The 11,994-nt window shown below is 39.9% G+C and overlaps 1 protein-coding gene across 2 annotated transcripts; it reads left to right on the plus strand.

Annotated features, from left to right (window-relative positions):
- The first annotated feature begins 2,861 nt into the window (after nucleotides 1-2,861).
- On the plus strand, nucleotides 2,862-10,743 carry masp2 (MBL associated serine protease 2). 2 transcript variants are annotated; one of them, XM_031794211.1, is made up of 7 exons: nucleotides 2,862-2,968; nucleotides 3,749-3,971; nucleotides 4,309-4,486; nucleotides 6,033-6,065; nucleotides 7,022-7,153; nucleotides 8,389-8,585; nucleotides 8,767-10,743. In XM_031794211.1, exons 1-7 carry the CDS (start codon nucleotides 2,961-2,963, stop codon nucleotides 8,929-8,931), a joined length of 936 nt encoding a protein of 311 aa, XP_031650071.1. In that variant the 5' UTR covers nucleotides 2,862-2,960; the 3' UTR covers nucleotides 8,932-10,743. The 2 variants fall into 2 exon arrangements, with proteins under 2 accessions (XP_031650071.1, XP_020361987.1); XM_020506398.2 differs by lacking the exon at nucleotides 6,033-6,065.
- Nucleotides 10,744-11,994: the final 1,251 nt, after the last annotated feature.

Raw genomic sequence — 11,994 nt, forward strand, 5'->3', positions numbered from 1 at the left:
ACATAGGGCCTATGCATTTAAAGCAAGAGCAAACATTTCAACAAGAGAAAAAAGCACTAGCTCACCACCTGACCTGTGTTGACTGCTAGTTTGCTAGTCCAATCAGAGTGCAGAGTGTGCGTTTCACTATCCAACCTGTTGCAGGTTTTTTGCAAGGGCGATGCTGCGGCTACTGTCTCTGGCTGCGTGTAGAGTAATCTATGTAGACTCTTTGCCTCATAATAAGTGACAAAACATTATCAAACCTGGCCAGATTAATTCAAGTCATCAGTGTCAAGTCAAAGTCGAGTCCCAAGTCTTGAGGCTTGAGTCAGACTTGTCCAAGTCGTGTGACTCGAGTCCACAACTCTGGAAATAGTCATTGAAATGATTGGCAATATCAAAAGGTTTTGTTATAAATGACACATCAACTTCAATGCCTATATTATAATTTTAAAAAATAGTTTTATGTGATTTATCTTTGTTTGGTAATATAATTTCTTCTTATTTTAAGTTTAGTCACAAAATGTATCAATTTACAGTATGTCAACCAATCAGCTAAGCAGCCGGACTTGTTTACCACCTCTTTTGCATTATTTATTTGAACCATACAATTGTTCAATTCACCATCAATCCAGGGGGCTCTATAATTTCTCACGTTTAGTTTTTTAACAGGTGCATGCTGGTCAACAATTCGCATTAATAATTTTACAAATACTTCCAATGCTGCATTTGAATTCACTTCCTCATACACATCATACCAACATAAATGTTTTACATCTTCAACAAGAGTCCTGAGAAAACATTTTGTATGATGTCTTATAAATGACTTTAGGCCCAACCTTTGGCACTTTGGCTTTCCTTGTTATTACCACAATGTTACTGTCACTACAGCCAATGGAAACAAATATTGCTTGGGAGCAAAGCTCTGCAGCATTAGTGAAGATATGATCAAAACAAGTGGATGTCACAGATCAAATCAAATCACATTTATTTATATAGCCCTTCGTACATCAGCTGATATCTCAAAGTGCTGTACAGAAACCCAGCCTAAAACCCCAAACAGCCAGCAATGCAGGTGTAGAAGCACGGTGGCTAGGAAAAACTCCCTATAAAGGCCCAAACCTAGGAAGAAACCTAAAGAGGAACCAGGCTATGTGGGGTGGCCAGTCCTCTTCTGGCTGTGCCGGGTGGAGATCCTAACAGAACATGGCCAAGATGTTCAAATGTTCATAAATGACCAGCATGGTCAAATAATAATAATCACAGGCAGAACAGTTGAAACTGGAGCAGCAGCATGACCAGGTGGACTGGGGACAGCAAGGAGTCATCATGTCAGGTAGTCCTGAGGCATGGTCCTAGGGCTCAGGTCCTCCGAGAGAGAGAAAGAAAGAGAGAATTAGAGAGAGCATACTTAAATTCACACAGGACACCGGGTAGGACAGGAGAAGTACTCCAGATATAACAAACTGACCCTAGCCCCTCGACACATAAACTACTGCAGCATAAATACTGGAGGCTGAGACAGGAGGGGTCAGGAGACACTGTGGCCCCATGCGATGACACCCCCGGACAGGGCCAAACAGGAAGGATATAACCCCACCCACTTTGCCAAAGCACAGCCCCCACATACCATCCTGAGACAAAGCCGAGTATAGCCCACAAAGATCTCCGCCACGGCACAACCCAAGGGGGGCGCCAACCCAGACAGGAAGATCACATCAATGACTCAACCCACTCAAGTGATGCACCCCTCCTAGGGACGGTATGAAAGAGCCCTAGTAAGCCAGTGGCTCAGCCCCTGTAATAGGGTAAGAGGCAGAGAATCCCAGTGGAAAGAGGGGAACCGGCCAGGCAGAGACAGCGGTTCGTTGCTCCAGAGCCTTTCCGTTCACCTTCACACTCCTGGGCCAGACTACACTCAATAATATGACCCACTGAAGAGATGAGTCTTCAGTAAAGACTTAAAAGGTTGAGACAGAGTTTGCATCTCTCACATGGGTAGGCAGACCATTCCATAAAAATTGAGCTCTATAGGAGAAAGCCCTGCCTCCAGCTGTTTGCTTAGAAATTCTAGGGACAATTAGGAGCCCTGCGTCTTGTGACCGTAGCGTACGTGTAGGTATGTACGGCAGGACCAAATCAGAGAGATAGGTAGGAGCAAGCCCATGTAATGCTTTGTAGGTTAGCAGTAAAACCTTGAAATCAGCCCTTGCCTTGACAGGAAGCCAGTGTAGGGAGGCTAGCACTGGAGTAATATGATCAAATTTGTTGGTTCTAGTCAGGATTCTAGCAGCCGTATTTAGCACTAACTGAAGTTTATTTAGTGCTTTATCCGGGTAGCCGAAAAGTAGAGCATTGCAGTAGTCTAACCTAGAAGTGACAAAAGCATGGATACATTTTTCTGCATCATTTTTGGACAGAAAGTTTCAGATTTTTTGCAATGTTACGTAGATGGAAAAAAGCTGTCCTTTCAATAGATTCAACACTATTGGTTTACACTCTAGTTGGTTGAGTGATAACCTGGCTCAAATTACAGGCATTAGTCACAGTTAGAAGCTTCCTATTGAGAGGACAGCAAGTTGCTAACCAGTCAATGTTCAGGTCATCCATAAAATAGACTTTTCTGTTAACATCACACACTATCAAGCATTGCACACATATTACCCAAATACTGACTGTTAGCAATTGGTGGCCTATAGCAGCACCCCAAAAGAAGACAAGGCAGGTGAGGAATAGTGAGGAATAGTCTAAGAACAGTTGTTGGCCCCAGATTGATGCTGTAAAAGTCAACAGGGTTATAGGGTGTTGTAGATAGAACAAATCATGAGTCCATCATGCTTTGTTTGTTTGCCCAAAGTCGGCTAGTCAGGACGCTAGTTCATTAACCTTGAGAGCACAAGGGTTCAAAGATAGTCAAACGTTCTGAGACACTGAACAAAACCTATGACACTGCTCCTCTGGAATCTTCTGCAGCCGAGATGAACTGGTAAGTTATCACTGCGAGTTCTTCATTAGGAATCAAATGAATAGATCTGAAGAATGTAGTCTAAAGCCACACTTGTTTTAAATGGGCAATCAACAGTTGAAACAATAACAAAGTGATCTCACCGCCCGTTTCTGTAAAAAGCTACGGATGGGGCTGGAGAAATGTAATCAATCTCAAATCCATGGACAGAGCTATGGATGGATCATCCATGATTTTAACCATGTTTTGAGGCTGTAATATTGGTTTACATTTAATTTGTTTACAAACATTGGAGTAAAAACAACCTTATATTTTGGGTTCTGATGAGATACGACAGTTGAACTAAGCTCATGAGGCATTAATAAGTAATATAAGTATATTTTTAAATCAATGAGTACATGTAATGAATGTATAAGTCCAAAAATGTATGTAGCAACTTCAGATTGCCCCTTTAAAGTGCATGAATATTACAGCGAGGACCACCAACGAAAACATCAACAACGGAGCAAATGCATCCCACAATAACATTTTAACAAGGAATGGCATTACTTGAAAGCAACATAATTTGAAGATTTGATTTGAAGTTTTACATAATTTGTTTAAAGTCTCCAATGACAACAAAAAACATAAACAATAGGGTAATTGGTCCATTGTTTTGGTTATGATATAGTAAGGCAGTTTAACTGATCTTATTAAGGTATAAATCATATTCTTAAAAATGAACTTGTATATTTCATTAGCTGAAATTGCTGTAAATCTTAGACTGTAGCTTGAATGTTTTCATCTCACTTTGGTACACAGTGCGTATTGTGTATCTGTCCTCGCCGTCCTGCTTCCTGTATCTCTGAGCGTGGAAATGACGGGGTTGTTTGGCAGCTTCACTTCCCCCAACTTCCCTCGCCCATACCCCAACAACCATCACACAGTGTGGAACATCTCCGTCCCAGAAAGCCACAGGGTTAAACTCTACTTCACCCACTTCAGTCTGGAACCCTCCCACCACTGTGAATATGATTATATTCAGGTAAACAGTCCTGAGCAGTAGAGGCTGGTGAAGGGAGAAATTGGGAGGGCATACCTCATTCTAATGGCTACATTGGAATGAACGGTATTAAACATTTGCAAATGAAAGTTATGCATTCACTCATGATCATTTATAATAACAAGTTGTGTTCATAGATTATTTATTTATTTATTGCATATGTTTTGCTACCGCTCCATTTATTACATTCCAGCCATTACAATGCGCTCTTTCTCCGGTTTCTCCATCCATCAGCCTCCACTGGTCCTGAGAACCACCCTCAAGAACTGCATGCACTCATTAACTTGTTAGAAATGTGCCTGTGCTCATGTTGAACTAGGTGTTTGCAGAGGCCAATGAGACATTGCGTTTCTGTGGCGAAGGGGAGAAAGAGTATGTAGATGCCCCCAGTAACACAGTTATCCTGTCGGCTGGGAACATCATGTCGGTAGTCTTCAGAAGTGACTACTCCAACGAGGGGCGTTTCACTGGCTTTCAAGCATTTTACACCTCAGAAGGTGAAGTAGAATTTTATTTTACCATTACTTTAACAGGGAGTCCCATTGAGACCAAGATCTCTTCCGCAAGGAAACCCTGCGTGAAGACAATTGACAAAATACAATAAAATACAAAACACATTGAAGTAAAACAATCACATTCCCCAGCAAAGAGGTTCGCAATCAACATGTTGAACTGCCCAAGAGGCACCAGTACATCCAGCTATAGGGAACAAAGAAACAAAAAGCTGTTTTACCTAACTGAGGAAACTGAAGGAATTTCTAGAGTTACCATACCTGGTCTCAGGGATGGCTAACTGATATGTTTAAAGGCTTATCATGATGTTAGGTACTGCGGGAGTTTTTGTAAAAGAGCTTTGAAAAGAAAAAAATAGCAGTGAATCAATTGACCTATGAGACTTCAAAGAGAGTCAGCCTACTTCATGGAAAATACTGCAGGGATGTGTATTGAACCGGTAGGCAGTATTAAAGCTCTATGATAAACTGAATCTAACAGCTTTAATGATGTGGCAGCTGCATTCATATACAGTGCCTTCCAAACGTATTCACACCCCTTAACTTTTATCACAATTTGTTGTGTTACAGCCTGAATTTTTTTTTTTTTGTCACTGGCCTACACATAATACCCCAAAATGTCAAAGTGTAACTGTGTTTTTAGAAACATTTACAAATTCATTTAAAATGAAAAACTGAAATGTATTGAGTCAATAAGTATTCATCCCTTTTGTTATTGCAAACTGAAAAAAGTTCAGGAGTAAAAATTTGCTTAACAAGTCACATAATATGTTGCATGGACTCACTGTGTGCAATAGCCGAGCAGTGAATTTCAAACACAGATTCAACCACAAAGACCAGGGAGGTTTTCCAATGCCTCGCAAAAATAGGCACGGTGAAGTTATTAATTACACTTTGGATGGTGTATGTATACACCCAATCACTATAAAGATACAGGTGTCCTTCTTAACTCAGTTGCCAAAGAGGAAGGAAACCGCTCAGGGATTTCACCATGAGGCCAATGGTGACTTTAAAACAGCTACAGAGTTTAATGGCTGTGATAGGAGATGGATCAACAACATGGATCAACAACATTGTAGTTACTCCACAATGCTAACCTAGTTAAAAGGAAGCTTGTACAGAATATAAATATTCCAAATGATGCATCCTGTTTGCAACAAGGCGCTAAAGCAATACTGTAAAAAATGTGGCAAAGCAATTAACCTTTTGTCCTGAACGCAAAGTGTTATGTTCGGGGCAAATGCAGCACAACATATTACTGAGTACCACTCAATATTTTCAAGCATAGTGGTGGCTGCTTCATGTTATGGCTACGCTTGTAATCGTTAAAAGAAACAGAATGGAGCTAAGCACATGCAAAATCCTAGAGGAAAACCTGGTTCAGTCTGCTTTCCACCAGACACTGGGAAATGAATTCTCCTTTCAGCAGAATAATAACCTAAAACACAAGGCAAAATCTACACTGGAGTTGCTTACCAAGAAGATGAGATGCAATTATGATTAAAAGCATCCCTTATATCCTTATTTTCAGCAATGATGCCAGAGTCAAACAGAACATGCTTAGGTAGGGAAGAAGAGGATTTTGTACACTTCAGTGAATTAACTGTTTCCCAGAGATGGAACTTAGAAAGTAGCTTGATTTAGCTTTCTTAATTGAGATAATACATCTGTTTCTACATTTTCTGATAGATTGCTAATCTGTTAGTCAGTTTTCATTGCTTTTGCCTAAGCCTGGTTCCTCATCTGAATAAACTCTGAAAGATCAGAGGGTTTGATCTGTTCTTGACTCTAAATTGTTTAAAAAGGTGTGTGTTTATCCACCAAAGGAATAAAGATAGAGGAGAAATGTTCGAGGGCTAACTCTGGGTCAAGAAACAGGAGACGCTGAATAACTCACATTGGTATAATTCAAGCACAACCCCTTGGGAAACAATTATATATTTGTATTTATTTATTTAGTAGACGAATGTTGACAATGGTGCTGTCAGACCATTGCTGTTGGGGACAGACTACAGAAGATACGTATATACAGAGAACACCAAATCTTCAGAATTTTCCTCACAACAACCAACTAGCAATATAAAACAGTAGGTATAATGATCTCAGAATACCCAATTCAGTAGAGGAATCAGGAAAAAAGGCCCCTGACCCGAGATGACTGTTCAGACTCCATTGCCTATATAGCAGTACTTAATTGTCCTGCGTTGGACCAATAGAAATGTGCCTATGAATGTGAAATATAAATGATTACTTCTGGAAATTAATTCAAATTCATTATATGAACTTCACTTTACTTGTTTTTCTACTTGTATCATCTATACACTAATAATTATGTTTATTCTAAAACTGCTTGTAAACCCCTTAATTATCAATTATACATAATTATGTATACCTGAAATGTTATCAATGCATCCTCAATGATCTGGAACCCATCTTTGAATGTATGCTTGTATCTGCAACCCAAATGTAACATTATTCTTGTAGGTCTATATTAACTGGCTTCTCTCTCCCTGTTCACAGACATCAATGAGTGCCTCAGCACGGTAGATGGGGAGTCTGTGTGTGACCATTATTGTCACAATTATGTTGGTGGTTATTACTGCACTTGCAGGTTGGGATACCTGCTCCATGACAACAAAAGGTCCTGCACTGGTAAGGGTGATTTAAACTAGACAAAAAAAACCCAGGAAATCCAAAGAATGAGGGGGTATTATTCATACGATTTGATTTGTTGGTCTAATACTGATAGCAGTGTTTGTGAACCTATAGGGCCTACATAGTTTAGGCTACATTTTTGATTAATTCATTATACAAATGCAATGCTTTCCTCTCAGCTTGGAATGGTTTCAAACATGAATACATGTATATATTCATGAATACTACAAAGAGATAGCACATTTAATTAGAATTGGCTTTAGACCATTACACAGCTAAAAGGCTTTCCTATCCATACCACTTAAAGAAGTTCTCCAATGATTCGGAATACAGCACAAAGAAACTGAGAGGAAATATGTCTTCACAAGAAAACAGAAAAACAATACTGAATGTATGTTTTACTTTCTGAATTCTAATGGCCCCAAAGAACAGAAAATTGGGAGTGTACCTGAGGATAGTCATTTGACTGTCCATTTGTCCTTCACTTATCCCATGAACACAGAACAGACTATGTCCATCTCTAAAGATAATTTACAGCACTTTCAGAGCAGGGCACACTGCTGCCACGTGTTTGAAATAAGTACGCACACAGCAGCTCATTACAGCATAGTGGAGTGATTACAAAGTAATTTCAGAGTGAAGAAGCACAGAGCTGTAGAAAGTAGTTGATCTCTGCCAGCTGGCGCAAGGCTAGGTTAATTACTAGAGATTCCTAAGGGAAAAGCTCCCTGGAAAAGGCGTCGAAAATTGATACCTGTTTTCAACGCTAATAGCACACTGATGCTAGGTAATTAATCACAATTACCGACGTGGACGTGCCTTAAATTGTTATTCTTAGCCAGAGGATAAAGTGACACCACATATCAGGGGATGAATAGACAAAAACAATTATCCGCTTTCAAATTTCTCAAATGATATAAATTACAGCAACTCTGCCTCTTTGAGATATCGATTTGTTGTTGTCTATTACAACATCTGTGTACTTACTAGAGTAATAATTCAGTTAAAAATGAGCCCGATTGCTTATGCCAGAAGGATTTTGCGTCCACTAACAGATAATAAGGGCGAATTATGACAAGAAAATGGAAAGCTTCAATGTTTTTGCACTTACTATCCATTTTTTATTAACTAGGCTGTCCTTTAGAAGTGCTTCAAATAATGAGAATAAACTGCTTTAAAATAAACAAATAAATACAAACACTTTGATTTGATCTGTGTCTTTTCCTCTGTAGTGCCTTGCAGAGGTCAGGTGCTGACGGAGAGGTCAGGAGAGTTGACCAGCCCGGGTTACCCCAGTCCATACCCCACAATGAGTCATTGTAACTACACCATACTCCTACCAGAGGGATTCAGAGTGCTACTGGACTTCCAGGAACCGTTTGACGTAGAGGGCCACTCGGATGTCCCCTGTCCATATGATGTCTTGAAGGTCAGCCTGTGCATACTAGCGTAGGGCCATCCTTTAAAGTAACCAATCAAAGACACAAGGGCTGATGAATACACAATGTATTCCTACTCATGCTCTAGAAGCAACTTGTCTTTGTCTGCTGTCCCCCCTTGGAAGATGTATGGCCTTGGAGTTCCTGACCAAGTTTTCCTTCTCTTCCAAGATCTTTACGGAAGGACAAGAGTACGGACCGTTCTGTGGAGCCTCTCCTCCTGGCAAGATAGACACGGGCAGTTACCAAGTACATGTCTCATTCAGGTCGGACCTCTCAGGGAAAAACAAGGGATGGAAGATTAAGTATACCAGCTTGGGAGTTCAAAAAGCATAGTAGAACTTAAATCACATGCTATGCCAATGTGATACCTTGTCTGAAACCTTTGATAATCCACATGATATAAAGGGCCTAATTCATCAAGCAAACTCCAGTGTTAATTACATAACACTGTAAAGGGCTTACTGTGAATTTTCCAGTAATTTACAGGAAACTATTGGCAAGTAGGTTTCCCTTTCAAATAGAGCACTACCTTCTAGTCATAATTAGATAAGTTAACTTCCCATCAATCAAAACATTGACTATTTTTTGTTTCCAGAGTGGTATCTTACGAATCAGGTTTGAGGAGTTAGCAAGGTAACTTTGGCCAACTCTGAGTTCAACTTGGTATAACCATTCATACGAATGTGGCTCACCTTTTCGCCAGGCACACTTCTATGGCAATGAATCCTTAACCTGCTCTGGGGCAGGCTAACTAAGGGCTAACTCCATTTACCCAGAATTAAGTTTCTGTGCCGCAAGTTAAAGACCAATGAAATCAGATTCCCTTGCTCTCGCAGAAATATTGTCATCATCACCTTCATTGAAGAAGATAGTAATGACAGAATGCATTTGAAACTTCACGCACATTAAAACTTTTGATTGAAAAATAAAATGATTATGATGAAATGATTTTATTGATAGGAGTGGGGAAAAAAGGTGCTCATGCATTGATAACCACACCAAAGACGGCATAAACAATAGGTAATAAAATCCTGAGTGGATCTAGCGTGCTTCATAGGATACCCCTCTGGTATTGTTTTTTAGGGTTTACTGTAATCGTGAGCAGTTCTTTAACTTACATCCTGCAGTACTACATTCCCCCAGTACTACACTTCTTTTTGAATGTTGTTTGTACTCTGTCAGATGGTGAAATGGTGTGTTTATCACATGTGCTTTCTGTTGCTTAGTTTGATAATTAGTAGTGTGTGTTTGATTGCTGTTGGGGTTTTCAACCCCCCTATCCCCAGGTTGTTGTTGTTGGACTATTCTACTCAATTATATTCTATAATGTGATTATGAAGTCAGTGGTAGCTGTGCTGTTGTTGCTGTTCAGTGTTGTGTCTGTGGGGTGAAGGCTGAGGATCCCAATTTCCTTCAGGTCCGGTTCAAAGCCCTAGAGGAGTAACCTGAGGTCCTCTTGAAGATCCTAATACTTCTGAAGGACATACTGAATGCCAGTGAGACCAAAGTGAAAGCTCTGGAGACCAAGGTGGAGGCTAATCTCCTATGAAGATTATGAATGTGATGCTACAGTAGCAACTTCTGTCCGGAAGTTCCCCCAGGCATCTTCACAGCTTCAGTCAGGGCAGTCTACTACTATCCCAGACTGTAGCTTTAAAACCATTTTGTTTAGAGCAATCTTTGTGTGCCTGTACAGATGCATAGGTCAGAAGAAAGACTAAACAATATAAGTGCAACAATGACTTGGAGACAGACTAACAGGACTCGTTGAAATGGGGTGCTGTCATGCAGTACACTGCCAAGCAGAGGAGAACAAAATCTTACGGATCAAAGCACATCAGCACCCTAAACGTGTCCACTTTTACCTAGACTTCAATGAACATCCAATGTTACTGCAAAGGCCCCAGAGTTTTACCCGATCACATGACCTTACCACAAAAAACTCTGGGCCATATCTATAAATGAGTTCCTCAAAGCGATGGTCAACATCTCAATAGCTAGCATAATAACTAAAGAGACACTGGGCATCCTTGCGGGACACCTCTAAATAGTTCAAATGCATTCAGATAAATACCCATATTCACAATTTTGCCCTCTGGTTTCTGATATAACATGTACCTCCCAAATAAAATTACTGCCGTAATACTGTCCTTGTAATATCCAATGGTTTTCCGAAGGTAGCAGATATTGTAGTGACCCTCAAAGCCAGAACTTCACAATTACTATATGCAAACAGTTACTCTGGCTGATATTTTCCACACAAACAGGCACTCAAAGCATTAAATTAATGCAGTAAAAGTAGTTTAAAAGTCAAATCAGCTGCTGCTATGTCTTCCGTCTAAGAAGCAATGATTTGTCGTTGTTTAACCTTCATACAATATGCATTTATTCTTCGTGCTCCCTAGCTACTCATCTATAAAAACTGATATTCTACGGTGCTTCAGTCTGATGAAATTGCCTGTTCTCAGACACTTTAGCAAGCAGCTAAGGGATGGGGCTGGATAAATGTAATCACTCAAATTCATAGCTACAACTATGGATGCAGGAATTAACCATCTCTATTCTATGAGAACAAATTTGTTTTAAATCATGTGAATCAAAGCAGTGTGTTTTTAAATACATTGTTTACAGAAAAATGTGTAAAACAATTAGATTGTGGGTTGCAAGAGTGTAAGACAGTTGAATTGAGCTCATGATGCATTTATCATTTCTATCCACAATCAATGGCTATAGGCTATCATTAACTTAACAGTCCAAAAATGGATGTATCAATCCCAGATTGCCCCTTTAAATGAACTGCTATTGTTGGAAGGAGAGAAAACTGTAGTTCTCACAAATTGCTTCTAGCATGAGCCTAACTTTATCATTTGAAGGCCAACAGTTTCTTGTGATAAGCTGCGCGAGTTCTCATGGACAATGACCCATCAGATGACATTACCTTGACATTTAGAAGAAAAGGATCTATTGTGCTTGAAGGCCTCCTTTAAGTCACTCACCTCATTTCAGACCTCACAAATGCCATAATTGTTTTGTTTAATGTCTACCACTAAACATGGTTGAAAGACTTGGTTTACATTCAGATTGATATTTGATGCAAAACAAAGGGAAATATTCTGAAATAATGATAATAAAATGAATATAACCATATTCAATTCCCAATCAAAACCCCCCAAAATGCTGAGACACTTCACACACTGCTTACATGTCACTTCTGCTCATTCCGGGAACACTGGTTAAGCGGAGGTAATGTCACCGGAATTGCGCACGCCATAAAACCCATCAACTGACTGTCCAGACACATACAGCAACAGTACATAAGCCAGTCCCCTCTTTTCCCTCACACCCATCATTATTCCTTTACAATTGTATCTTAGGGCCAAACAATGTACACGCCAT

The sequence above is a fragment of the Oncorhynchus kisutch genome, linkage group LG17, assembly GCF_002021735.2.
Source record: "Oncorhynchus kisutch isolate 150728-3 linkage group LG17, Okis_V2, whole genome shotgun sequence".
Taxonomy (NCBI): Eukaryota; Metazoa; Chordata; class Actinopteri; order Salmoniformes; family Salmonidae; genus Oncorhynchus; species Oncorhynchus kisutch.